Source organism: Cherax quadricarinatus, chromosome 23, assembly GCF_038502225.1.
Source record: "Cherax quadricarinatus isolate ZL_2023a chromosome 23, ASM3850222v1, whole genome shotgun sequence".
NCBI classification, from domain to species: Eukaryota; Metazoa; Arthropoda; class Malacostraca; order Decapoda; family Parastacidae; genus Cherax; species Cherax quadricarinatus.
The window spans coordinates 2,383,499-2,411,283 of NC_091314.1; the positions used below are offsets into that span (position 1 = coordinate 2,383,499).

The 27,785-nt window shown below is 46.2% G+C and overlaps 1 protein-coding gene across 1 annotated transcript in view; it reads left to right on the plus strand.

The window, feature by feature from the left end:
* The window catches only part of LOC128685813 (uncharacterized), a 154,819-nt gene that overhangs the window by 66,641 nt on the left and 60,393 nt on the right, over nt 1-27,785 (plus strand). Inside the window, exons 3-6 of the mRNA XM_070087773.1 lie at nt 12,802-12,862; nt 20,308-20,450; nt 20,735-20,912; nt 26,668-26,744. Coding sequence (XP_069943874.1) covers nt 12,802-12,862; nt 20,308-20,450; nt 20,735-20,912; nt 26,668-26,744 — 459 coding nt within the window. The remainder of the gene's footprint in view (nt 1-12,801; nt 12,863-20,307; nt 20,451-20,734; nt 20,913-26,667; nt 26,745-27,785) is intronic.

A 27,785-nucleotide genomic window follows, 5' to 3' on the forward strand; every position in this document is an offset into this window, starting at 1 on the left:
TTTCTGTGAGAACCCGCCAGTTATGTTGACATTTACACACACACACACACACACACACACACACACACACACACACACACACACACACACACACACACACACACACACACGAATATGACAGAATGAACACAGTGGTGAACATCCCTGAACACCTGCACAAACAGCACCTAAACCAAAGGCTAACTTAGTTACATTAATGTAATTTTAGCCGTAGAGCTGTAGACTAGGAAAACGGGGACCTATAATGAGTACCAGAGACGTGAAGGAGCAAACTAAACGAGTCTACAGTGAATAACTTTCTAAGCAGCGGATTACAGAACTAACATAATAACGAGTCAATAACTTCGTATTGATTTGACCTCCAACCAGACTGATACTGCATAACAATGAATATGCAATGACCCTCGGTGCTAGTTGCAACTGGGTTGATGCTCTCCTTGGTAGAGGGGAGAATAAATGCTTGTTATGAGCGAGCGAGTGAGAGTACAGTGGAAGGAAGAGTCTACCCAACACTGGAAATTTTCTCTATTTTTACCCAGAAGTTGTGAGAGGTGAGTGACAAGTTTGTATCAACCTGCAGGTGACTAGGTAAGAGGCGGAAATATCAACACAAATGAAGCATAATGTGATCCTCTATTGACAACGTTTCGCCCATGTCACAAACAGATCTACTCGGATGAAGAGTATATGAATATATATATATATATATATATATATATATATATATATATATATATATATATATATATATATATATATATATACCGCAGTTGTAATAATAATAATAATAATAATAATAATAATAATAATAATAATAATAATAATAATAATAATAATAAATGACTTTCTAAAAAGTACGTAATATTTTAATTATGGAAAATGTAATATTTAAGTTATCCCCCCTTTTTAACTTAAATTGTTGATTTGGTTAATGGGAAGGATTAACCTGGTGTTAGCAAGGTCCAGTAGCAGAGATGGATGGTAGGATTAACCTGGTGTTAGCAAGGTCCAGTAGCAGAGATGGAAGTTAGGATTAACCTGGTATTAGCAAGGTCCAGTAGCAGAGATGGAAGGTAGGATTAACCTGGTGTTAGCAAGGTCCAGTAGCAGAGATGGAAGGTAGGATTAACCTGGTATTAGCAAGGTCCAGTAGCAGAGATGGAAGGTAGGATTAACCTGGTGTTAGCAAGGTCCAGTAGCAGAGATGGAAGGTAGGATTAACCTGGTATTAGCAAGGTCCAGTAGCAGAGATTGAAGGTAGGATTAACCTGGTGTTAGCAAGGTCCAGTAGCAGAGATGGAAGGTAGGATTAACCTGGTGTTAGCAAGGTCCAGTAGCAGAGATGGAAGGTAGGATTAACCTGGTGTTAGCAAGGTCCAGTAGCAGAGATGGAAGGTAGGATTAACCTGGTGTTAGCAAGGTCCAGTAGCAGAGATGGAAGGTAGGATTAACCTGGTATTAGCAAGGTCCAGTAGCAGAGATGGATGGTAGGATTAACCTGGTGTTAGCAAGGTTCAGTAGCAGAGATGGAAGGTAGGATTAACCTGGTGTTAGCAAGGTCCAGTAGCAGAGATGGAAGGTAGGATTAACCTGGTATTAGCAAGGTCCAGTAGCAGAGATGGAAGGTAGGATTAACCTGGTATTAGCAAGGTCCAGTAGCAGAGATGGATGGTAGGATTAACCTGGTGTTAGCGAGGTTCAGTAGCAGAGATGGAAGGTAGGATTAACCTGGTGTTAGCAAGGTCCAGTAGCAGAGATGGAAGGTAGGATTAATCTGGTGTTAGCAAGGTCCAGTAGCAGAGATGGAAGGTAGGATTAACCTGGTGTTAGCAAGGTCCAGTAGCAGAGATGGATGGTAGGATTAACCTGGTGTTAGCAAGGTCCAGTAGCAGAGATGGAAGGTAGGATTAACTTGGTATTAGCAAGGTCCAGTAGCAGAGATGGATGGTAGGATTAACCTGGTGTTAGCGAGGTTCAGTAGCAGAGATGGAAGGTAGGATTAACCTGGTGTTAGCAAGGTCCAGTAGCAGAGATGGAAGGTAGGATTAACCTGGTGTTAGCAAGGTCCAGTAGCAGAGATGGAAGTTAGGATTAACCTGGTATTAGCAAGGTCCAGTAGCAGAGATGGATGGTAGGATTAACCTGGTGTTAGCAAGGTCCAGTAGCAGAGATGGAAGGTAGGATTAACCTGGTATTAGCAAGGTCCAGTAGCAGAGATGGAAGGTAGGATTAACCTGGTGTTAGCAAGGTTCAGTAGCAGAGATGGAAGGTAGGATTAACCTGGTGTTAGCAAGGTCCAGTAGCAGAGATGGAAGGTAGGATTAACCTGGTATTAGCAAGGTCCAGTAGCAGAGATGGAAGGTAGGATTAACCTGGTATTAGCAAGGTCCAGTAGCAGAGATGGAAGGTAGGATTAACCTGGTGTTAGCAAGGTCCAGTAGCAGAGATGGAAGGTAGGATTAACCTGGTGTTAGCAAGGTCCAGTAGCAGAGATGGAAGGTAGGATTAACCTGGTGTTAGCAAGGTCCAGTAGCAGAGATGGATGGTAGGATTAACCTGGTGTTAGCAAGGTCCAGTAGCAGAGATGGAAGGTAGGATTAACCTGGTATTAGCAAGGTCCAGTAGCAGAGATGGATGGTAGGATTAACCTGGTGTTAGCAAGGTTCAGTAGCAGAGATGGAAGGTAGGATTAACCTGGTGTTAGCAAGGTCCAGTAGCAGAGATGGAAGGTAGGATTAACCTGGTGTTAGCAAGGTCCAGTAGCAGAGATGGAAGTTAGGATTAACCTGGTATTAGCAAGGTCCAGTAGCAGAGATGGAAGGTAGGATTAACCTGGTGTTAGCAAGGTCCAGTAGCAGAGATGGATGGTAGGATTAACCTGGTATTAGCAAGGTCCAGTAGCAGAGATGGATGGTAGGATTAACCTGGTGTTAGCAAGGTCCAGTAGCAGAGATGGAAGGTAGGATTAACCTGGTGTTAGCAAGGTCCAGTAGCAGAGATGGATGGTAGGATTAACCTGGTATTAGCAAGGTCCAGTAGCAGAGATGGATGGTAGGATTAACCTGGTGTTAGCAAGGTCCAGTAGCAGAGATGGATGGTAGGATTAACCTGGTATTAGCAAGGTCCAGTAGCAGAGATGGAAGGTAGGATTAACCTGGTATTAGCAAGGTCCAGTAGCAGAGATGGATGGTAGGATTAACCTGGTATTAGCAAGGTCCAGTAGCAGAGATGGAAGGTAGGATTAACCTGGTGTTAGCAAGGTCCAGTAGCAGAGATGGAAGGTAGGATTAACCTGGTATTAGCAAGGTCCAGTAGCAGAGATGGATGGTAGGATTAACCTGGTGTTAGCAAGGTCCAGTAGCAGAGATGGAAGGTAGGATTAACCTGGTGTTAGCAAGGTTCAGTAGCAGAGATGGAAGGTAGGATTAACCTGGTGTTAGCAAGGTCCAGTAGCAGAGACGGAAGGTAGGATTAACCTGGTGTTAGTAAGGTCCAGTAGCAGAGATGGAAGGTAGGATTAACCTGTTGTTAGCAAGGTCCAGTAGCAGAGATGGAAGGTAGGATTAACCTGGTGTTAGTAAGGTCCAGTAGCAGAGATGGAAGATAGGATTAACCTGGTGTTAATAAGGTCCAGTAGCAGAGACGGAAGGTAGGATTAACCTGGTGTTAGCAAGGTCCAGTAGCAGAGATGGAAGGTAGGATTAACCTGGTGTTAGCAAGGTCCAGTAGCAGAGATGGAAGGTAGGATTAACCTGGTGTTAGCAAGGTCCAGTAGCAGAGATGGAAGGTAGGATTAACCTGGTGTTAGCAAGGTCCAGTAGCAGAGATGGAAGGTAGGATTAACCTGGTGTTAGCAAGGTCCAGTAGCAGAGATGGAAGGTAGGATTAACCTGGTGTTAGCAAGGTTCAGTAGCAGAGATGGAAGGTAGAATTAACCTGGTGTTAGCAAGGTCCAGAAGCAGAGATGGAAGGTAGGATTAACCTGGTGTTAGCAAGGTCCAGTAGCAGAGATGGAAGGTAGGATTAACCTGGTGTTAGCAAGGTTCAGTAGCAGAGATGGAAGGTAGGATTAACCTGGTGTTACCAAGGTCCAGTAGCAGAGATGGAAGGTAGGATTAACCTGGTGTTAGCAAGGTTCAGTAGCAGAGATGGATGGTAGGATTAACCTGGTATTTGCAAGATCCAGTACCAGAGATGGATGGTAGGATTAACCTGGTGTTAGCAAGGTCCAGTACCAGAGATGGATGGTAGGATTAACCTGGTGTTAGCAAGGTCCAGTAGCAGAGATGGAAGGTAGGATTAACCTGGTGTTAGCAAGGTCCAGTAGCAGAGATGGATGGTAGGATTAACCTGGTATTAGCAAGGTCCAGTACCAGAGATGGATGGTAGGATTAACCTGGTGTTAGCAAGGTCCAGTAGCAGAGATGGAAGGTAGGATTAACCTGGTATTAGCAAGGTCCAGTAGCAGAGATGGATGGTAGGATTAACCTGGTATTAGCAAGGTCCAGTAGCAGAGATGGATGGTAGGATTAACCTGGTGTTAGCAAGGTCCAGTAGCAGAGATGGAAGGTAGGATTAACCTGGTATTAGCAAGGTCCAGTAGCAGAGATGGATGGTAGGATTAACCTGGTATTAGCAAGGTCCAGTAGCAGAGATGGAAGGTAGGATTAACCTGGTGTTAGCAAGGTCCAGTAGCAGAGATGGAAGGTAGGATTAACCTGGTGTTAGCAAGGTCCAGTAGCAGAGATAGAAGGTAGGATTAACCTGGTGTTAGCAAGGTCCAGTAGCAGAGATGGAAGGTAGGATTAACCTGGTGTTAGCAAGGTCCAGTAGCAGAGATGGAAGGTAGGATTAACCTGGTGTTAGCAAGGTCCAGTAGCAGAGATGGAAAGTAGGATTAACCTGGTATTAGCAAGGTCCAGTAGCAGAGATGGATGGTAGGATTAACCTGGTATTAGCAAGGTCCAGTAGCAGAGACGGAAGGTAGGATTAACCTGGTGTTAGCAAGGTCCAGTAGCAGAGATGGATGGTAGGATTAACCTGGTATTAGCAAGGTCCAGTAGCAGAGATGGATGGTAGGATTAACCTGGTGTTAGCAAGGTCCAGTAGCAGAGACGGAAGGTAGGATTAACCTGGTGTTAGTAAGGTTCAGTAGCAGAGACGGAAGGTAGGATTAACCTGGTGTTAGCAAGGTCCAGTAGCAGAGACGGAAGGTAGGATTAACCTGGTGTTAGTAAGGTTCAGTAGTAGAGACGGAAGGTAGGATTAACCTGGTGTTAGCAAGGTCCAGTAGCAGAGACGGAAGGTAGGATTAACCTGGTGTTAGTAAGGTTCAGTAGTAGAGACGGAAGGTAGGATTAACCTGGTGTTAGCAAGGTCCAGTAGCAGAGACGGAAGGTAGGATTAACCTGGTGTTAGTAAGGTTAAGTAGTAGAGACGGAAGGTAGGATTAACCTGGTGTTAGCAAGGTCCAGTAGCAGAGACGGAAGGTAGGATTAACCTGGTGTTAGTAAGGTTCAGTAGTAGAAACGGAAGGTAGGATTAACCTGGTGTTAGCAAGGTCCAGTAGCAGAGACGGAAGGTAGGATTAACCTGGTGTTAGCAAGGTCCAGTAGCAGAGACGGAAGGTAGGATTAACCTGGTGTTAGTAAGGTTCAGTAGCAGAGATGGAAGGTAGGATTAACCTGGTATTAGCAAGGTCCAGTGGCACAGATGGATGGTAGGATTAACCGGTAAGAACTCTCATTTACTAACACTGCTAATGAGATGACTGGATTTGTTGAAGAGACACATGTTGCTCTACGTGAGCTATTACAGGAGCCTACGAGAACCGTTTGGGCGGTGGTGCTAGCACCGTGTGGGCGGGGGTGCTAGCACCGTGTTGGAGAGGGTGCTAGCACCGTGTGGGAGGGGGCGCTAGCACCGTGTTGGCACAGAGTGAGCAAAAAGATCATTATTGGAGGAAACAACCAGTAACCTACACTCTCCATTACCTCATACAATGACCTGCACTGAATTTCATTAACGTTCAGACAGTCAGTGACTGTACACGAGAAGCCTCACCAACATACTGGAACCACAAGCATGACCACCCGAGTCTAGTAACTTACTGCCCAGTAAGGAAAACCCTGATAAACAAGGAAAAAAGAGAAGAAGGCAATAAAAACCTTAACACAGCGGAAACCCAAACAATGCAGAAATATCCAAACTTCAAGACAACAACAAGAATATATCCCTAAGAAAAAAATAAGCCCAAACTCGATCCGTAACTTGGATCAAGTCAAAATTCTCCATGATTTCACACTTTTCACTATACTAATAAGCATAGTCTGCGTTCATCTCAACACTATAGGTCAAGCAAGATTCTGCAGGACGATAGTCAACGAAGTGTTTTGCTTAAGTAATGCCCGAAAATTAAATTACAATCGACCACATTAATTCCACTAATAGTAGAGGCAAGCACTAACTAGCAACCCAAATTAACAACCTTCATCTATAAACCTACAACAACAACCTCCAGCTAGGAACCCACAACAGCAGCAAGCCCCAGCTAGGAACCCACAACAGCAGCAACCCCCAGCTAGGAACCCACAACAGCAGCATCCCCAGCTAAGAACCCACAACAGCAGCAACCCCCAGCTAGGAACCCACAACAGCAGCATCCCCCAGCTAGGAACCCACAACAGCAGCAACCCCCAGCTAGGAACCCACAACAGCAGCAACCCCCAGCTAGGAACCCACAACAGCAGCAAGCCCCAGCTAGGAACCCACAACAGCAGCATCCCCCAGCTAGGAACCCACAACAGCAGCATCCTCCAGCTAGGAACCCACAACAGTAGCAACCCCCAGCTAGGAACCCACAACAGCAGCATCCCCAGCTAAGAACCCACAACAGCAGCAACCCCCAGCTAGGAACCCACAACAGCAGCAACCCCCAGCTAGGAACCCACAACAGCAGCATCCCCCAGCTAGGAACCCACAACAGCAGCAACCCCCAGCTAGGAACCCACAACAGCAGCATCCCCCAGCTAGGAACCCACAACAGCAGCAACCCCCAGCTAGGAACCCACAACAGCAGCAACCCCCAGCTAGGAACCCACAACAGCATCATCCCCCAGCTAGGAACCCACAACAGCAGCACCCCCCAGCTAGGAACCCACAACAGCAGCATCCCCCAGCTAGCAACCCACAACAACACGAACAACATACGATACATCCACACATAACGAAGATGGAGACAGCGCTGAGCCGACCATTAGCCACTACTCACCCATTGCCGATTATCAACCACTGACTGGATAAGAACTTCAAGACCATTTATTCGAAGGAACCGTGAAATACACACACACATACTCCTACAAGATAAAGCGGGACTTCAAGGAACTCACAGTTTCTTGAAATCCCGCTTTAAACACTACAAAGTCGCCTCGACTCTGATCCTTCGTAAAATTGAGAAATGGGTCCACGACACGATGACACGAGTGAATTTCCAGAAATGATCACACAAAATCCTCCTTCATCCTACTCTAGTTCCTTGTCTTCTCCAGTCTTGTCATTAATTTTGTTATAACCGAAGAAAAAGGTGAGAAGGTGAGGGTACTCTTAATGGCACTTAATTCAACAAAGGCCTCGGTTGTGATGAATGGTTTGAAAAACCGACAAGTTGAAGATTGAGACACTTATGCAGCATATGGGAATCTTTATTCAGGAAACGTTTCGCCACACAGTGGCTTCATCAGTCCAAAACAAAGAGGAAGGCGTAAGGAGAGGAGGAGTATGAGGTAATCAGTCTCTCAACCTGGAGTCGATGTTTCCTGAATAAAGATTCCCATATGCTGCATAAGTGTCTCAATCTTCAAAGGCCTCGGTAACAGACGGAATATCACCACAGATATAGAGAGGAGATGAAGCACTTCAAGCCACACACACAAACCTTCAAGTCACTTATAACGGTGAAGTAGCAGATGACTGGAAGATATCAAATATGTCACCAGTACTCAAGAAAGGTGACAGGGGGAGACACTCGACTACTGTGGTGTACAAGTTTACTGTAAATGTTTCGAAGATTATTAGACTTTGAATATTCTGAAGGTATTAAATACAGTGGACCCCCGCATAACGATTACCTCCGAATGCGACCAATTATGTAAGTGTATTTATGTAAGTGCGTTTGTACGTGTATGTTTGGGGGTCTGAAATGGACTAATCTACTTCACAATATTTCTTATGGGAACAAATTCGGTCAGTACTGGCACCTGAACATACTTCTGGAGTGAAAAAATATCGTTAACCGGGGGTCCACTATATCTGACAAAAGACTAACATTGTAACCATACTGCCCTTATAAGAACATAAGAACATAAGAACATAAGAACGAAGGAACACTGCAGAAGGCCTACTGGCCCATGCGAGGCAGGTCCAAGTCCCTACCGGCTTAAGCCAATGCACCCAACCTAGTCAGGTCAGGTCACATTGACTTAAGGGAGGAACACGGCAACCGACCTGTTAGCACAAGCTATCAGGTCCAACTCACACCCACCCACATCTACTCATGTATTTATCCAACCTATTTTTAAAGCTACACAACGTTCTGGCCTCTATAACTGTACTTGGGAGTTTGTTCCACTCATCCACAACTCTATTACCAAACCAGTACTTTCCTATATCCCTCCTGAATCTGAATTTTTCCAACTTAAAACCATTGCTGCGAGTCCTGTCTAGGCTAGATATTTTCAGCACACTATTTACATCCCCTTTATTTATTCCTGTCTTCCACTTATAAACCTCAATCATATCCCCCCTAATTCTACGTCTTTCTAGAGAGTGCAGTTTCAGGGCCCTTAGTCTATCCTCATAGGGAAGGTTTCTGATACATGGGATCATCTTTGTCATCCTCCTTTGTACATTTTCCAGAGAATTTATATCCATTCTGTAATACGGTGACCAAAACTGTGCAGCATAATCTAAATGAGGCCTAACCAAGGATGTATAGAGTTGAAGAACAACCTGAGGACTCCTATTATTTATGCTTCTTGATATGAAGCCAAGGATTCTATTAGCTTTATTGCGAACACTTATGCACTGTTGTCTTGGTTTCAGATTACTGCTAACCAGAACTCCTAAATCTTTTTCGCAATCCGTAATATTAAGATCTACATTATTTAGTTTATATGTGGCATGGTTATTGTCCTGTCCAACATTTAGAACTTTGCATTTGTCTATATTAAACTGCATCTGCCACTTCTCCGACCACTGCATCAGTCTATTCAAATCTTCCTGGAGTGCTCGAATGTCCTCGTCAGAATGAATTCGACGGCCTATTTTGGTGTCATCGGCAAACTTGCCGATGTCGCTCTTTATGCCCTCATCTATGTCGTTTATGTAGATTGTGAACAGCAGGGGGCCCAACACTGACCCCTGTGGAACACCGCTCGTGACGCTTCCCCACTCTGATTTCTCCCCATTTATGCAAACTCTCTGCTGCCTATTTGTCAACCATGCCTCTATCCAGGAAAAAATTTCTCCTCCTATTCCATGTGCTTTAATTTTCCTCAATAGTCTCTGATGTGGGACCCTGTCAAAAGCCTTACTGAAGTCCATATACACAATATCATATTCATTACCATGATCTACCTCCTCAAATACCTTAGTGAAAAAAGTTAATAAATTCGTAAGGCAGGAACGCCCCTTTGTAAAACCATGCTGAGATTCGTTGATTAATTTATGCTTTTCAAGGTGGCTACGAACTGCCTCGGCAATTATTGATTCCATAAATTTTCCCACTATGGAGGTTAGGCTTATTGGTCTATAGTTCGAAGCTAAGGACCTGTCACCTGTTTTGAAAATAGGTATCACATTTGCCATTTTCCACTTATCTGGCACCATGCCAGTTTGTAGTGATATGTTGAAAAGATTTGCCAAAGGTGTGCTAAGCTCCTCTTTACATTCCTTTAGAACCCTTGCATACAGTTCATCAGGGCCTGGGGATTTGTTAGGTTTTAATTTATCTATTTGCCTAAGGACCATGTCACTTGTGACCCTAATAGTGCACAGTTTATTATCGTCCTGTTCTACATAATTTATCATTACTGGAATATCGCTGGTATCCTCCTGTGTAAAAACTGAGAGGAAGTATGTGTTAAAAATTCTACACATTTCCTTATCACTGTCAGTGAGCTGACCCGAGGAACTTTTGAGTGGGCCTATCTTGTCCCTGATCTTACTTCTGTATACCTGAAAGAATCCTTTTGGGTTAGTCTTCGATTCTCTTGCAACTTTAACCTCATAATCTCTATTTGCTTTTCTAATTCCCTTTTTTATTTCTCTCTTTAACTGAATATATCGATTTCTTAATTGCCCCTCTCCTCTTTTGATTTGCCTATATATGCCTCTCTTTTGACCAATCAGATATTTTAATCTATTGTTCATCCATTTAGGATCATTTTTGTTTGATCTGATTTCCCTATTTGGAACATAATTTGACTGAGCAGCTAGAACTATGCCCTGGAAAGCATCATATCGGCAACCATCACCACCTACCTGACCCCTAGTCAGGTCATTCCAGTTCAGCCCACCTAAGTAATTTTTCAGTCCTATGAAATCAGCCAAGCGAAAGTCAGGGACGGAGACTTGATTGCCATTATTAGGGGAATTCCATGATATGTTAAAACTGAGTGATTTGTGATCACTCTCCCCAAGCTCATCATTAACCTCAAGATTATTAATTAGTGTTTCCCTACTGGCAAGAACCAAGTCAAGGAGGTTATTTCCCCTAGTTGGCTCTGTCACAAACTGTTTTATAAAACAATCCTGGATCGTATCAAGAAAGTCACCCGACTCTAAATTTCCTGTCAAATTGCTCCAGTCAATCTGTCTATAGTTGAAATCTCCCATTAGCACAACATTTTCGTATGTAGATGCCTTACGAATTTCGTCCCATAGAAGTTTACTGCACTCCCTATCAAGATTTGGGGCCCTGTAAATCACACCCAAAATTAGTTTTTCTCGGCCCTCGAGAAGCTGTAACCAAACAGATTCAGTGGCTGACGCTTCTAATTTAATATCTTGTCTAACACAACAATTTAAATTGTCTCTGACATACATCGCTACTCCACCACCTTTCCTGTTGACCCTGTCAGTGTGGAATAATTTATAGCCTTGTATGTGACATTCAGAGGGCATCTCTCTATCTTTCAGATTGAGCCAGGTCTCTGTTATAGCAATAATATCTATGTTTCCTGCACTTGCAATTAATCTTAGCTCATCTATCTTATTTCTAACACTCCTGCTATTAGTATAGTAAACCTTAAGGGAGCTAGTCCCTTGCTGCCCTCTGCTGTCCCCCTTTGTTTGCTGACCTGTTCTATTGTCTTTATTTATAACTTCATGCTGAATGCCTTTTATACATTTACTGTTTCCAACCCTAGTGTTGCAACCTGCTTGTTTCCCACACACACCCATACCTCTATCTTCCATCAGTTTAAAATCATAGGCATTTCACCAATGGCCTTCTCAATCGAGTCTGCAAGTGCTACCACCCCTGCCCCAGAGAGATGAACCCCATCCCTTGCATACATATCATGTTTGCCATAAAAGTTGTTCCAGTTGTCAATGAATGGGATTGCAAGTTCCTTGCAGTATCTGTCTAGCCAGCAATTTACACCAATTGCCCTAGACAACCATTCATTTCCTACTCCCCTTCTAGGCAAGATGCTACATATGATTGGGATCCCTCCCTTAGACTTAATGAAATCTATAGCTGACCTGTACTTATCTAGCAGCTCTTCTCTCCTACCCTTCCCAATATCATTTCCACCAGCACTGAGACAGATAATGGGCTTGTTCCCATTACCTGACATGATATTATCCAGTCTGTTGACAATGTCCCCAACACCAGCTCCAGGGAAGCACACTCTATCTCTCATCTTCTTATTCCTATTACAAAAAGCACGATCAACATATCTTACCTGAGAGTCACCAACCACAAGAATGCGCTTACCTTCATTAGCAGGGGCAGTAGTACCCTTACCTTCACTGGCCACTGAAGTACATTCATCCTGGAGAACAGAGAAGCGATTTCCTACCTTCAGATCTGCACTCTTAACTTTCCTTACTCTGATGCGCCTCCCATTACTGTGAACAACTCGCCACTTGTAGCAGGTGCTGGGCTGCACCTCACTGCTGGTAGCCGTTGCTACCACCCCACCAACAGCCTCCTCACAGTGAGAGACAGACTGCACCTCACTGCTAGAAGCCTCATTCCCCACATCTCCAACCACCTCACACTCTCTCCCAGGCCCATTGAGGTGGACCTTCAGCCTCCTAATCTCCTCCTGGAGAAGCAAGACCTCCTCCTTCAACTCTCCAACCTCAGCTTTTAAAACACTGTAGAAGCAAGCCATGCTTTGTAACCGTCCACGCTAATCCCCAAGCAGCTCAGGGTCTGTGACCTCACGTGACGACTGACCACTGAACACTGACTATATCATTCTTATGTTTTATACATGACCATGTTATTCTTATGTCGTATATATGACCAAATCTTTATGTTGTATATATGACCATAGACTGGAATATATCTTAGGGAGATATGATTAAGGTTACTATTGCTATCTGATTGATCAGAGTGGTTGGTCAAGTAGGTTGTAATGGTCATGCAGGCCAGCGGTCTGCTAGCAGCAACAGCCTGCTGGTGGGCCAGGCAACCAGTATGTAAGTTTGGTTGCCACAGTAGAGGCCTCGACACAGACTTGTCAGAAATAACAGTAATCACGAATATTACAGCGGTTATCTCTGTTTCAGGTGTCAAAGATGACCATACTGGGACTGTTACTGCTGCTACACTCTGTTGTAGGCTCGCCAGGTAACTACTACTGCTACTACTACTACTACTACTACTACTACTACTACTACTACTGCTACTACTACTACTACTACTACTACTGCTACTGCTACTACTACTACTCGTAAACCATCTCCTCTGCATTCTTCTCCTTCTCCTCCATCTTCTCCACTGTCTCCACCATTATCTCCACCATTATCTCCACCATCTCCTCCATGCAAGACGCCCCATAATTAACTCTTCTAACTTTTCATTTTAATCTTTCAAATCATCTCATATTGAAGTTTTAAGTGTCAACAATTTAGCGCTCATTATCTGCCAGGTGCCAGGTGCCAGGCGCCGGGTGCCAGGCGCCAGGCGCCAGGTGCTAGGCGCCAGGTGCCAGGCACCAGGCGTCAGGTGCCAGGCGTCAGGTGACAAGTGCCAGGCGCCAGGCGTCAGGTGCCAGGCGTCAGGTGCCAGGCGTCAGGTGCCAGGCGCCGGGTGTTACGCATCAGTGTCAGCTTGTTAGTCGTATTTTCTGCCCTAATGAACTTAAAGCATTAAGTTCAGAGCATAAGAAACTATGTTATATTTAGTGTGGCATGTGTGGAGGTTGTGGAGGTGGAGTGTGGCAGGTGTGGAGGTTGTGGAGGTGGAGTGTGGCAGGTGTGGAGGTTGTGGAGGTGGAGTGTGGCAGGTGTGGAGGTTGTGGAGGTGGAGTGTGGCAGGCGTGGAGGTTGTGGAGGTGGAGTGTGGCATGTGTGGAGGGTGTGGAGGTGGAGTGTGGCAGGTGTGGATGGTGTGGAGGTGGAGTGTGGCAGGTGAGGAGGGTGTGGAGGTGGAGTGTGGCAGGTGTGGAGGTTGTGGAGGTGGAGTGTGGCAGGTGTGGAGGTTGTGGAGGTGGAGTGTGGCAGGTGTGGAGGTTGTGGAGGTGGAGTGTGGCAGGTGTGGAGGTTGTGGAGGTGGAGTGTGGCAGGTGTGGAGGTTGTGGAGGTGGAGTGTGGCATGTGTGGAGGGTGTGGAGGTGGAGTGTGGCAGGTGTGGATGGTGTGGAGGTGGAGTGTGGCAGGTGAGGAGGGTGTGGAGGTGGAGTGTGGCAGGTGTGGAGGTTGTAGAGGTGGAGTGTGGCAGGTGTGGAGGGTGTGGAGGTGGAGTGTGGCAGGTGTGGAGGTTGTGGAGGTGGAGTGTGGCAGGTGTGGAGGTTGTGGAGGTGGAGTGTGGCAGGTGTGGAGGTTGTAAAGGTGGAGTGTGGCATGTGTGGAGGGTGTGGAGGTGGAGTGTGGCAGGTGTGGATGGTGTGGAGGTGGAGTGTGGCAGGTGTGGAGGTCGTGGAGGTGGAGTGTGGCATGTGTGGAGGGTGTGGAGGTGGAGTGTGGCATGTGTGGAGGTTGTGGAGGTGGAGTGTGGCAGGTGTGGAGGTTGTGGAGGTGGAGTGTGGCAGGTGTGGAGGTTGTGGAGGTGGAGTGTGGCATGTGTGGAGGGTGTGGAGGTGGAGTGTGGCAGGTGTGGAGGGTGTGGAGGTGGAGTGTGGCAGGTGTGGATGGTGTGGAGGTGGAGTGTGGCAGGTGTGGAGGTGGAGTGTGGCAGGTGTGGAGGTTGTGGAGGTGGAGTGTGGCAGGTGTGGAGGTGGAGTGTGGCAGGTGTGGAGGTTGTGGAGGTGGAGTGTGGCAGGTGTGGAGGTTGTGGAGGTGGAGTGTGGCAGATGTAGAGGTTGTGGAGGTGGAGTGTGGCAGGTGTGGAGGTTGTGGAGGCGGAGTGTGGCAGGTGTGGAGGGTGTGGAGGTGGAGTGTGGCAGGTGCAGAGGTTGTGGAGGTGGAGTGTGGCAGGTGTGGAGGTTGTGGAGGTGGAGTGTGGCAGGTGTGGAGGTTGTGGAGATGGAGTGTGGCAGGTGTGGAGGGTGTGGAGGTGGAGTGTGGCAGGTGCAGAGGTTGTGGAGGTGGAGTGTGGCAGGTGTGGAGGTTGTGGAGGTGGAGTGTGGCAGGTGTGGATGGTGTGGAGGTGGAGTGTGGCAGGTGTGGAGGTTGTGGAGGTGGAGTGTGGCAGGTGTGGAGGGTGTGGAGGTGGAGTGTGGCAGGTGTGGAGGTTGTGGAGGTGGAGTGTGGCAGGTGTGGAGGGTGTGGAGGTGGAGTGTGGCAGGTGCAGAGGTTGTGGAGGTGGAGTGTGGCAGGTGTGGAGGTTGTGGAGGTGGAGTGTGGCAGGTGTGGAGGTTGTGGAGGTGGAGTGTGGCAGGTGTGGAGGTTGTGGAGGTGGAGTGTGGCAGGTGTGGAGGTTGTGGAGGTGGAGTGTGGCAGGTGTGGAGGTTGTGGAGGTGGAGTGTGGCAGGTGTGGAGGTTGTGGAGGCGGAGTGTGGCAGGTGTGGAGGGTGTGGAGGTGGAGTGTGGCAGGTGTGGAGGTTGTGGAGGTGGGGTGTGGCAGGTGTGGAGGTTGTGGAGGTGGAGTGTGGCAGGTGTGGAGGTTGTGGAGGTGGAGTGTGGCAGGTGTAGAGGTTGTGGAGGTGGAGTGTGGCAGGATTGGAGGGTGTGGAGATGGAGTGTGGCAGGTGCAGAGGTTGTGGAGGTAGAGTGTGGCAGGTGTGGAGGTTGTGGAGGTGGAGTGTGGCAGGTGTGGAGGTTGTGGAGGCGGAGTGTGGCAGGTGTGGAGGGTGTGGAGGTGGAGTGTGGCAGGCGTGGAGGTTGTGGAGGTGGAGTGTGGCAGGTGTGGAGGTTGTGGAGGTGGAGTGTGGCATGTGTGGAGGTTGTGGAGGTGGAGTGTGGCAGGTGTGGAGGTTGTGGAGGTGGAGTGTGGCAGGTGTGGAGGTTGTGGAGGCGGAGTGTGGCAGGTGTGGAGGTTGTGGAGGTGGAGTGTGGCAGGTGTGGAGGTTGTGGAGGTGGAGTGTGGCAGGTGTGGAGGTTGTGGAGGTGGAGTGTGGCAGGTGTGGAGGGTGTGGAGGTGGAGTGTGGCAGGTGCAGAGGTTGTGGAGGTGGAGTGTGGCATGTGTGGAGGTTGTGGAGGTGGAGTGTGGCAGGTGTGGAGGTTGTGGAGGTGGAGTGTGGCAGGTGTGGAGGTTGTGGAGGCGGAGTGTGGCAGGTGTGGAGGTTGTGGAGGTGGAGTGTGGCAGGTGTGGAGGTTGTGGAGGCGGAGTGTGGCAGGTGTGGAGGTTGTGGAGGTGGAGTGTGGCAGGTGTGGAGGTTGTGGAGGTGGAGTGTGGCAGGTGTGGAGGTTGTGGAGGTGGAGTGTGGCAGGTGTGGAGGTTGTGGAGGCGGAGTGTGGCAGGTGTGGAGGTTGTGGAGGTGGAGTGTGACAGGTGTGGAGGTTGTGGAGGTGGAGTGTGGCAGGTGTGGAGGTTGTGGAGGTGGAGTGTGGCAGGTGTGGAGGTTGTGGAGGTGGAGTGTGACAGGTGTGGAGGTTGTGGAATGGGAATTTTCTAGTTTCAATCAGGAGTAACAGTTCTTGTTCCAGTGGAAGTAACTGCTAGTTCTTGTTCCAGTGGAAGTAACTGCTAGTTCTTGTTCCAGTGGAAGTAACTGCTAGTTCTTGTTCCAGTGGAAGTAACTGCTAGTTCTTGTTCCAGTGGAAGTAACTGCTAGTTCTTGTTCCAGTGGAAGTAACTGCTAGTTCTTGTTCCAGTGAAAGTAACTGCTAGTTCTTGTTCCAGTGGAAGTAACTGCTAGTTCTTGTTCCAGTGGAAGTAACTGCTAGTTCTTGTTCCAGTGGAAGTAACTGCTAGTTCTTGTTCCAGTGGAAGTAACTGCTAGTTCTTGTTCCAGTGGGAGTAACTGCTAGTTCTTGTTCCAGTGGAAGTAACTGCTAGTTCTTGTTCCAGTGGGAGTAACTACTAGTTCTTGTTCCAGTGGAAGTAACTGCTAGTTCTTGTTCCAGTGGAAGTAACTGCTAGTTCTTGTTCCAGTGGAAGTAACTGCTAGTTCGTGTTCCAGTGGAAGTAACTGCTAGTTCTTGTTCCAGTGGAAGTAACTGCTAGTTCTTGTTCCAGTGGAAGTAACTGCTAGTTCTTGTTTCAGTGGAAGTAACTGCTAGTTCGTGTTCCAGTGGAAGTAACTGCTAGTTCTTGTTCCGGTGGAAGTAATTGCTAGTTCTTGTTCCAGTGGAAGTAACTGCTAGTTCTTGTTCCAGTGGAAGTAACTGCTAGTTCTTGTTCCAGTGGAAGTAACTGCTAGTTCGTGTTCCAGTGGAAGTAACTGCTAGTTCTTGTTCCAGTGGAAGTAACTGCTAGTTCTTGTTCCAGTGGAAGTAACTGCTAGTTCTTGTTCCAGTGGAAGTAACTGCTAGTTCTTGTTCCAGTGGAAGTAACTGCTAGTTCTTGTTCCAGTGGGAGTAACTGCTAGTTCTTGTTCCAGTGGAAGTAACTGCTAGTTCTTGTTCCAGTGGAAGTAACTGCTAGTTCTTGTTCCAGTGGAAGTAACTGCTAGTTCTTGTTCCAGTGGAAGTAACTGCTAGTTCTTGTTCCAGTGGAAGTAACTGCTAGTTCTTGTTCCAGTGGAAGTAACTGCTAGTTCTTGTTCCAGTGGAAGTAACTGCTAGTTCTTGTTCCAGTGGGAGTAACTGCTAGTTCTTGTTCCAGTGGGAGTAACTGCTAGTTCTTGTTCCAGTGGAAGTAACTGCTAGTTCTTGTTCCAGTGGGAGTAACTGCTAGTTCTTGTTCCAGTGGAAGTAACTGCTAGTTCTTGTTCCAGTGGAAGTAACTGCTAGTTCTTGTTCCAGTGGAAGTAACTGCTAGTTCGTGTTCCAGTGGAAGTAACTGCTAGTTCTTGTTCCAGTGGAAGTAACTGCTAGTTCATGTTTCAGTGGAAGTAACTGCTAGTTCGTTTTCCAGTGGAAGTAACTGCTAGTTCTTGTTCCAGTGGAACTGCTAGTTCTTGTTCCAGTGGAACTGCTAGTTCTTGTTCCAGTGGAAGTAACTGCTAGTTCTTGTTCCAGTTTAACTGCTAGTTCTTGTTCCAGTGGAACTGCTAGTTCTTGTTTCAGTGGAAGTAACTGCTAGTTCGTGTTCCAGTGGAAGTAACTGCTAGTTCTTGTTCCGGTGGAAGTAATTGCTAGTTCTTGTTCCAATGGAAGTAACTGCTAGTTCGTGTTCCAGTGGAAGTAACTGCGAGTTCTTGTTCCAGTGGAAGTAACTGCTAGTTCTTGTTCCAGTGGAACTGCTAGTTCTTGTTCCAGTGGAACTGCTAGTTCTTGTTCCAGTGGAAGAAACTGCTAGTTCTTGTTTCAGTGGAAGTAACTGCTAGCTCGTGTTCCAGTGGAAGTAACTGCGAGTTCTTGTTCCAGTGGAAGTAACTGCGAGTTCTTGTTCCAGTGGAAGTAACTGCTAGTTTTTGTTCCAGTGGAAGTAACTGCTAGTTCGTGTTCCAGTGGAAGTAACTGCTAGTTCGTGTTCCAGTGGAAATAACTGCTAGCTCGTGTTCCAGTGGAAGTAACTGCTAGTTCGTGTTCCAGTGGAAGTAACTGCTAGCTCGTGTTCCAGTGGAAGTAACTGCTAGTTCGTGTTCCAGTGGAAGTAACTGCTAGTTCTTGTTCCAGTGGAAGTAACTGCTAGTTCGCGTTCCAGTGGAAGTAACTGCTAGTTCGTGTTCCAGTGGAAATAACTGCTAGTTCGTGTTCCAGTGGAAATAACTGCTAGTTCGTGTTCCAGTGGAAAAAACTGCTAGTTCGTGTTCCAGTGGAAGTAACTGCTAGTTCTTGTTCCATTGGAAGTAACTGCTAGTTCTTGTTCCAGTGGAAGTAACTGCTAGTTCTTGTTCCAGTGGAAGTAGCTGCTAGTTCTTGTTCCAGTGGAAGTAACTGCTAGTTCTTGTTCCATTGGAAGTAACTGCTAGTTCTTGTTCCAGTGGAAGTAACTGCTAGTTCGCGTTCCAGTGGAAGTAGCTGCTAGTTCTTGTTCCAGTGGAAATAACTGCTAGTTCTTGTTCCAGTGGAAGTAACTGCTAGTTCGCGTTCCAGTGGAAGTAACTGCTAGTTCGTGTTCCAGTGGAAATAACTGCTAGTTCGTGTTCCAGTGGAAAAAACTGCTAGTTCGTGTTCCAGTGGAAAAAACTGCTAGTTCTTGTTCCAGTGGAAGTAACTGCTAGTTCTTGTTCCAGTGGAAGTAACTGCTAGTTCGCGTTCCAGTGGAAATAACTGCTAGTTCGTCTTCCAGTGGAAAAAACTGCTAGTTCGTGTTCCAGTGGAAAAAACTGCTAGTTCGTGTTCCAGTGGAAGTAACTGCTAGTTCTTGTTCCAGTGGAAGTAACTGCTAGTTCGTGTTCCAGTGGAAATAACCGCTAGTTCGTGTTCCAGTGGAAAAAACTGCTAGTTCGTGTTCCAGTGGAAGTAACTGCTAGTTCTTGTTCCAGTGGAAGTAACTGCTAGTTCTTGTTCCAGTGGAAGTAACTGCTAGTTCGTGTTCCAGTGGAAGTAACTGCTAGTTCGCGTTCCAGTGGAAGTAACTGCTAGTTCGTGTTCCAGTGGAAATAACTGCTAGTTCGTGTTCCAGTGGAAAAAAACTGCTAGTTCGTGTTCCAGTGGAAGTAACTGCTAGTTCTTGTTTCAGTGGAAGTAACTGCTAGTTCTTGTTCCAGTGGAAGTAACTGCTAGTTCTTGTTCCAGTGGAAGTAACTGCTAGTTCGTGTTCCAGTGGAAAAAACTGCTAGTTCTTGTTCCAGTGGAAGTAACTGCTAGTTCGTGTTCCAGTGGAAGTAACTGCTAGTTCGCGTTCCAGTGGAAGTAACTGCTAGTTCGTGTTCCAGTGGAAATAACTGCTAGTTCGTGTTCCAGTGGAAAAAAACTGCTAGTTCGTGTTCCAGTGGAAGTAACTGCTAGTTCTTGTTTCAGTGGAAGTAACTGCTAGTTCTTGTTCCAGTGGAAGTAACTGCTAGTTCGTGTTCCAGTGGAAAAAACTGCTAGTTCTTGTTCCAGTGGAAGTAACTGCTAGTTCGTGTTCCAGTGGAAGTAACTGCTAGTTCGCGTTCCAGTGGAAGTAACTGCTAGTTCGTGTTCCAGTGGAAATAACTGCTAGTTCGTGTTCCAGTGGAAAAAAACTGCTAGTTCGTGTTCCAGTGGAAGTAACTGCTAGTTCTTGTTTCAGTGGAAGTAACTGCTAGTTCTTGTTCCAGTGGAAGTAACTGCTAGTTCGTGTTCCAGTGGAAAAAACTGCTAGTTCTTGTTCCAGTGGAAGTAACTGCTAGTTCGTGTTCCAGTGGAAGTAACTGCTAGTTCGCGTTCCAGTGGAAGTAACTGCTAGTTCGTGTTCCAGTGGAAATAACTGCTAGTTCGTGTTCCAGTGGAAAAAAACTGCTAGTTCGTGTTCCAGTGGAAGTAACTGCTAGTTCTTGTTTCAGTGGAAGTAACTGCTAGTTCTTGTTCCAGTGGAAGTAACTGCTAGTTCGTGTTCCAGTGGAAAAAACTGCTAGTTCGTGTTCCAGTGGAAGTAACTGCTAGTTCTTGTTCCAGTGGAAGTAACTGCTAGTTCTTGTTCCAGTGGAAGTAACTGCTAGTTCGTGTTCTTGCCGCAGACGTGGACGAGCTGGAGGGAGAAGCAGACTTCCGGTCAGTACGTCTCCACTGGAAGTACTCAGCAGACGTACACCAGCTGCGTCACTTCGTGGTGGCCTACTGTGAGGATCAACCCTGGGGCAGGTACCGCTGCAAGACGCAGGTGAGCCAGCAGGAACCTTCCCAGGGTGTTGTTATACCAGGTACAAACACAGGCCATTACTGTAATACACCAGGTACGAACGTACGTTAGGTTAGATAAGATTCGTCAGGAAATAGGACAAGTATTTCCTGACGAGGGTCTTAGTCATATAATAACCCACAGCTGGAGCTTCTGGTCATCTGACCGAGGCCTTCCGCTGGCTTACCCCTTTATAAATTAGGGTTATAAGTTAGTATACATTGTGTAGCCACTGGACGTCCACCTGACACACCTGTATCCGGCAGATACTGGAGGAACGAGCTGGCAGGAAGCTGGGAGGATCACCTGAGAAGGAACACAGGTACGAGGTGGTGGTTAGGGGGCTGAGAATGGCTACTAACTATACACTGGAGGTCACGCCCGTGCTTGACACGCCCACGCCCACCCACCTGGGCCAGGAACTAGCCATCAGAACCAAGGGATGTGAGTACATCTTCAAAATACGTCCACTAGACTTAATTTATCCCAAAACTGGTGGATGGAATATTTTGTTATGGCCCGGCTCCACTATACAGATTTTTTCTAAATATAATTGAAAACGTTGAACAGATTTTGTAAATACAGTTAAAAAAGTAAATTAAAAAACTGAATATTTTATTTGTAAATAAAGTTAAAAAAAAGTACATTAAAAAATGAATAGATTTTTGTAAATAAAATTGAAAAAGTGCGTTCAAAACTAAATAATTTTTGCCAATACAATACAAAGGCGCATTCAAAACTGAACAATACGCCAAAAAAAAAAAAAAATAGCACATAACATATAAATTTGGGCGCATCTCCCCCCCCCCCCCAGTTGAATTTACAAACAAACACTGCACAGAACACCGTCACGAGACAGTATAGAGAGGTTAACGAACTCGTCAGATGTTGTTATAGAGAGGTTAACGAACTCGTCAGGTGATGTTATAGAGACGTTAACGAACTCGTCAGGTGTTGTTATAGAGACGTTAACGAACTCGTCAGGTAATGTTATAGAGACGTTAACGAACTCGTCAGGTGTTGTTATAGAGACGTTAACGAACTCGTCAGGTGTTGTTATAGAGAAGTTAACGAACTCGTCAGGTGTTGTTATAGAGACGTTAACGAAGTCGTCAGGTGTTGTTATAGAGAAGTTAACGAACTCGTCAGGTGTTGTTATAGAGAAGTTAACGAACTCGTCAGGTGTTGTTATAGAGACGTTAACGAACTCGTCAGGTGTTATAGAGACGTTAACGAACTCGTCAGGTGTTGTTATAGAGAAGTTAACGAACTCGTCAGGTGTTGTTATAGAGACGTTAACGAACTCGTCAGGTGTTGTTATAGAGAAGTTAACGAACTCGTCAGGTGTTGTTATAGAGACGTTAACGAACTCGTCAGGTGTTATAGAGACGTTAACGAACTCGTCAGGTGTTGTTATAGAGAAGTTAACGAACTCGTCAGGTGTTGTTATAGAGAAGTTAACGAACTCGTCAGGTGTTGTTATAGAGAAGTTAACGAACTCGTCAGGTGTTGTTATAGAGACGTTAACGAACTCGTCAGGTGTTGTTATAGAGACGTTAACGAACTCGTCAGGTGTTGTTATAGAGACGTTAACGAACTCGTCAGGTGTTGTTATAGAGAAGTTAACGAACTCGTCAGGTGTTGTTATAGAGAAGTTAACGAACTCGTCAGGTGTTGTTATAGAGACGTTAACGAACTCGTCAGGTGTTATAGAGACGTTAACGAACTCGTCAGGTGTTGTTATAGAGAAGTTAACGAACTCGTCAGGTGTTGTTATAGAGAAGTTAACGAACTCGTCAGGTGTTGTTATAGAGAAGTTAACGAACTCGTCAGGTGTTGTTATAGAGAAGTTAACGAACTCGTCAGGTGTTGTTATAGAGAAGTTAACGAACTCGTCAGGTGTTGTTATAGAGACGTTAACGAACTCGTCAGGTGTTGTTATAGAGAGGTTAACGAACTCGTCAGGTGTTGTTATAGAGACGTTAACGAACTCGTCAGGTGTTGTTATAGAGAAGTTAACGAACTCGTCAGGTGTTGTTATAGAGAAGTTAACGAACTCGTCAGGTGTTGTTATAGAGACGTTAACGAACTCGTCAGGTGTTGTTATAGAGAAGTTAACGAACTCGTCAGGTGTTGTTATAGAGACGTTAACGAACTCGTCAGGTGTTGTTATAGAGAAGTTAACGAACTCGTCAGGTGTTGTTATAGAGACGTTAACGAACTCGTCAGGTGTTGTTATAGAGACGTTAACGAACTCGTCAGGTGTTGTTATAGAGACGTTAACGAACTCGTCAGGTGTTGTTATAGAGAAGTTAACGAACTCGTCAGGTGTTGTTATAGAGACGTTAACGAACTCGTCAGGTGTTGTTATAGAGACGTTAACGAACTCGTCAGGTGTTGTTATAGAGAAGTTAACGAACTCGTCAGGTGTTATTCCAAAATTGCCTCATCAAAGTGCCAGATTTATTCATTTTAACTCAGATTTATTCACATTAATTTGCAGATTTATTCGCATTAACTCAGATTTATTTACTTTAAATTTTGTTTACATTAATTCGCAAATTTATTTACCTAAAGTTTTATTTGTTTACAACTCAGATTTATTCGCAGTAGGTTTAATTTATTCATATTCATTCGCAGATTTATTCACATTAACTTTTATTTATTCAAAGTTACTCAGATTTATTTACATTAACTCGCAGATTTATTCACATTAACTAGCAGATTTATTCACATTAACTCGCAGATTTATTCACATTAACTAGCAGATTTATTCACATTAACTCACAGATTTATTCACTTTAACTCACAGATGATGATGATGATGATAATTATTTCTACAAGTATATGTACATTAACTCACATATTGGTTCACATTAACTCACAGATTTATTCACATTAACTAACAGATTTATTCACATTCTCACAGATTTATTCACATTAACTCAGATTTATTCACATTAAGTCACAGATTTATTCACATTAACTTACAGATTTATTCACATTAACTTACAGATTTATTCACATTAACTCACAGATTTATTCACATTAACTCACAGATTTATTCACATTAACTCACAGATTTATTCACATTAACGCACAGATTTATTCACATTAACTCAGATTTATTCACATTAATTCAGATTTATTCACATTAACTCACAGATTTATTCACATTAGCTCACAGATTTATTCACATTCTCAGATTTATTCACATTAACTCACAGATTTATTCACATTAACTCAGATTTATTCACATTAACTCACAGATTTATTCACATTAACTTACAGATTTATTCACATTAACTCACAGATTTATTCACATTAACGCACAGATTTATTCACATTAACTCAGATTTATTCACATTAACTCACAGATTTATTCACATTAACAGATTTTTTTCACCCTAATTTACATATATTTCTTTCGATCACTGAAGACCGGGATCTAACTTTTTTCCACTTCATAGGATGATTAAAATCTCTGAAACGAATGGGCACTCTCGTCCTGGGAAAAAAAAACTGTTAGAATAATGGCCTAATTTATTAAATCTCATCCTTTAAATATGTGAGGTACCGGTCGAAACTATGCTGCTAACTGGAGGTCATATTTAAGAGACGTTTCGGGCCTGCTGGACCATTAGTAAGCATGACTCGAGTATACAGGAGGGGCCCTGGTTATACTGCTGTACAGGAGGGGCCCCGGTTATACTGCTATACAGGAGGGGCCCTGGTTATACTGCTGTACAGGAGGGGCCCTGGTTATACTGCTGTACAGGAGGGGCCCTGGTTATACTGCTGTACAGGAGGGGCCCCGGTTATACTGCTGTACAGGAGGGGCCCCGGTTATACTGCTGTACAGGAGGGGCCCCGGTTATACTGCTGTACAGGAGGGGCCCCGGTTATACTGCTGTACAGGAGGGGCCCCGGTTATACTGCTATACAGGAGGGGCCCCGGTTATACTGCTGTACAGGAGGGGCCCCGGTTATACCGCTGTACAGTAGGGGCCCCGGTTATACTGCTGTACAGGAGGGGCCCCGGTTATACTGCTATACAGGAGGGGCCCCGGTTATACTGCTGTACAGGAGGGGCCCCGGTTATACCGCTGTACAGTAGGGGCCCCGGTTATACTGCTGTACAGGAGGGGCCCCGGTTATACCGCTGTACAGTAGGGGCCCCGGTTATACTGCTGTACAGGAGGGGCCCCGGTTATACTGCTGTACAGGAGGGGCCCCGGTTATACTGCTGTACAGGAGGGGCCCCGGTTATACAGCAGGTGAGCTACTGCTGTACAGGAGGGACCCCGGTTATACTGCTGTACAGGAGGGGCCCCGGTTATACTGCTGTACAGGAGGGGCCCCGGTTATACAGCAGGTGAGCTACTGCTGTACAGGAGGGACCCCGGTTATACTGCTGTACAGGAGGGGCCCCGGTTATACTGCTGTACAGGAGGGGCCCCGGTTATACTGCTGTACAGGAGGGACCCCGGTTATACTGCTGTACAGGAGGGGCCCCGGTTATACTGCTGTACAGGAGGGGCCCCGGTTATACTGCTGTACAGGAGGGGCCTCGGTTATACTGCTGTACAGGAGGGGCCCCGGTTATACTGCTGTACAGGAGGGGCCCCGGTTATACTGCTGTACAGGAGGGGCCTCGGTTATACTGCTGTACAGGAGGGGCCCCGGTTATACTGCTATACAGGAGGGGCCCCGGTTATACCGCTGTACAGGAGGGGCCCCGGTTATACAGCAGGTGAGCTACTGCTGTACAGGAGGGACCCCGGTTATACTGCTGTACAGGAGGGGCCCTGGTTATACTGCTGTACAGGAGGGGCCCCGGTTATACTGCTGTACAGGAGGGGCCCCGGTTATACTGCTGTACAGGAGGGGCCCCGGTTATACTGCTGTACAGGAGGGGCCCTGGTTATACTGTACAGGAGGGGCCCCGGTTATACTGCTGTACAGGAGGGGCCCCGGTTATACTGCTGTACAGGAGGGGCCCCGGTTATACAGCAGGTGAGCTACGCGGCTACTGCTGTACAGGAGGGTCCCACTTATACAGCAGGTTAGGTTCTGGGCTACTGATGTAAAGTGAACCATAACTCTTTTCATACATGAAGTGAGCAAAAGAGCTAGGCCTAAAAATGCATATACAGTACACACATTACTCAAAATATTTTCATTCTTAGCTTACAGTGAGTAGTGAATATCTCAATTGTAGGAAATCTGAGTAAATGACGAATGGGTGTAATTATAAACTGCTGTATTAGTGAAACGCCGTAAAGTGAAGCACTGTAAAACGGGGTCTTCCTGTACTATAAATGGTATCCAATACCATGAAGCTGCTTAGAGACATGTAAGAACTGGGCCATGCTAGGCAGGTCCAAGTTACATACTGGCTCAAGCCAGTCAGGTCTAACTCACGTCCACCCATAAGAACTATGAATCTTTATCGACGATACGTTTCGCTTGTAGGTTTCTCCAGTCAAATGCAGAGATTCTGATTCGCCTTTATATTCGACTGATGGCCATGCTAGGCAGGTCCAAGTTACATACTGGCTCAAGCCAGTCAGGTCTAATTCACGTCCACCCATAAGAACTATGAATCTTTATCGACGATACGTTTCGCTTGTAGATTTCTCCAGTCAAATGCAGAGATTCTGATTCGCCTTTATATTCGACTGATGGCGCCTGCAGCGCCGGCAAAACGAATCATCAATAAAGATTCCCAGTGTTGCAAATGAATCTCACTTATCAACTGACGACTCTGTTAGTGGGATGCATTGTAAAGGACCTGCCGAGTATGGGCCAACAGGCCTACTGCAGTGATCCTCCTTTCTTATGTTCTTATCATGACAGTACCACCCGAAGCGTCGTCGTCTTCACTTCTACTTTGTAGGTTTATTGTTAATTGTTCCTGCCACAGTGATGCGAGTTTTATTAAGAACATAAGAACATAAGAATCGAGCAACACTGCAGAAGGCCTACTGGCTCATATAAGGCAGGTCTTTAGAGGTACAACCTAAGCTATTCCGTACGTAACATGAAGAGCAACACATGTCACACAGTGTTCGACACGTCACACAATGTTCAACACACATCACAATGTACAACACATGCCACAGAGTGTTCAAACTCTCGTTGAACGCTGCAATTATCAACACACAACGCAGGGAGTAATTCTGAGTGTTGTTGACAGTCTCGGCGCGAGCAACACAGTGTTTGGCCAACTCCAGCGTTGTTGAGGTCGAGACCGGACCCTACTTTGGAGGCAAGGTGGGTCACCCTGGTTTTTCTCACCTGGTAGGTCACCCAGGTTCTGTGACCTGGTTCATCACAACTGTGGATGACGATACTTAGGGTAAGAGAGAGAGCGAGAGAGAGAGAGAGAGGAGAGAGAGAGAGAGAGAGAGAGAGAGAGAGAGAGAGAGAGAGAGAGAGAGAGATGTGGCTGCGGATGTCGTCCAGACTAGTGTAATCGACATCTAACTTTGTACGACCTAGTTTAGAAGTGTTGAGGCTTATTTCACCTTTCAGCAGAAGTGGAGAGGACCGTCTCACCTATCCAGGAGGAGTGGAGAGGCCTGTTTCACCTACCCAGGAGTGGAGAGGTCTGTCTCACCTACCCAGGAATGGAGAGGTCTGTCTCACCTACCCAGGAGTGGAGAGGCCTGTCTCACCTACCCAGGAGTGGAGAGGCCTGTCTCACCTACCTAGGAGTGGATAGGTCTGTCTCACCTACCCAGGAGTGGAGAGGTCTGTCTCACCTACCCAGGAGTGGAGAGGTCTGTCCCACCTACCCAGGAGTGGAGAGACCTGTCTCACCTACTCAGGAGTGAAGAGGTCTGTCTCACCTACCCAGGAGTGGAGAAGTCTGTCCCACCTACTCAGGAGTGGAGAGGCCTGTCTCACCTACTCAGGAGTGGAGAGGTCTGTCCCACCTACCCAGGAGTGGAGAGGCCTGTCTCACCTACCCAGGAGTGGAGAGGCCTGTCTCACCTACTCAGGAGTGAAGAGGTCTGTCTCACCTACCCAGGAGTGGAGAGGCCTGTCTCACCTACCCAGGAGTGGATAGGTCTGTCTCACCTACCCAGGAGTGGAGAGGTCTGTCTCACCTACTCAGGAGTAGATAGGTCTGTCTCACCTACTCAGGAGTGGAGAGGCCTGTCTCACTTACTCAGGAGTGGAGAGGCCTGTCTCACCTACTCAGGAGTGGAGAGGTCTGTCTCACTTACCCAGGAGTAGATAGGTCTGTCTCACCTACTCAGGAGTGGAGAGGCCTGTCTCACTTACCCAGGAGTGGAGAGGCCTGTCTCA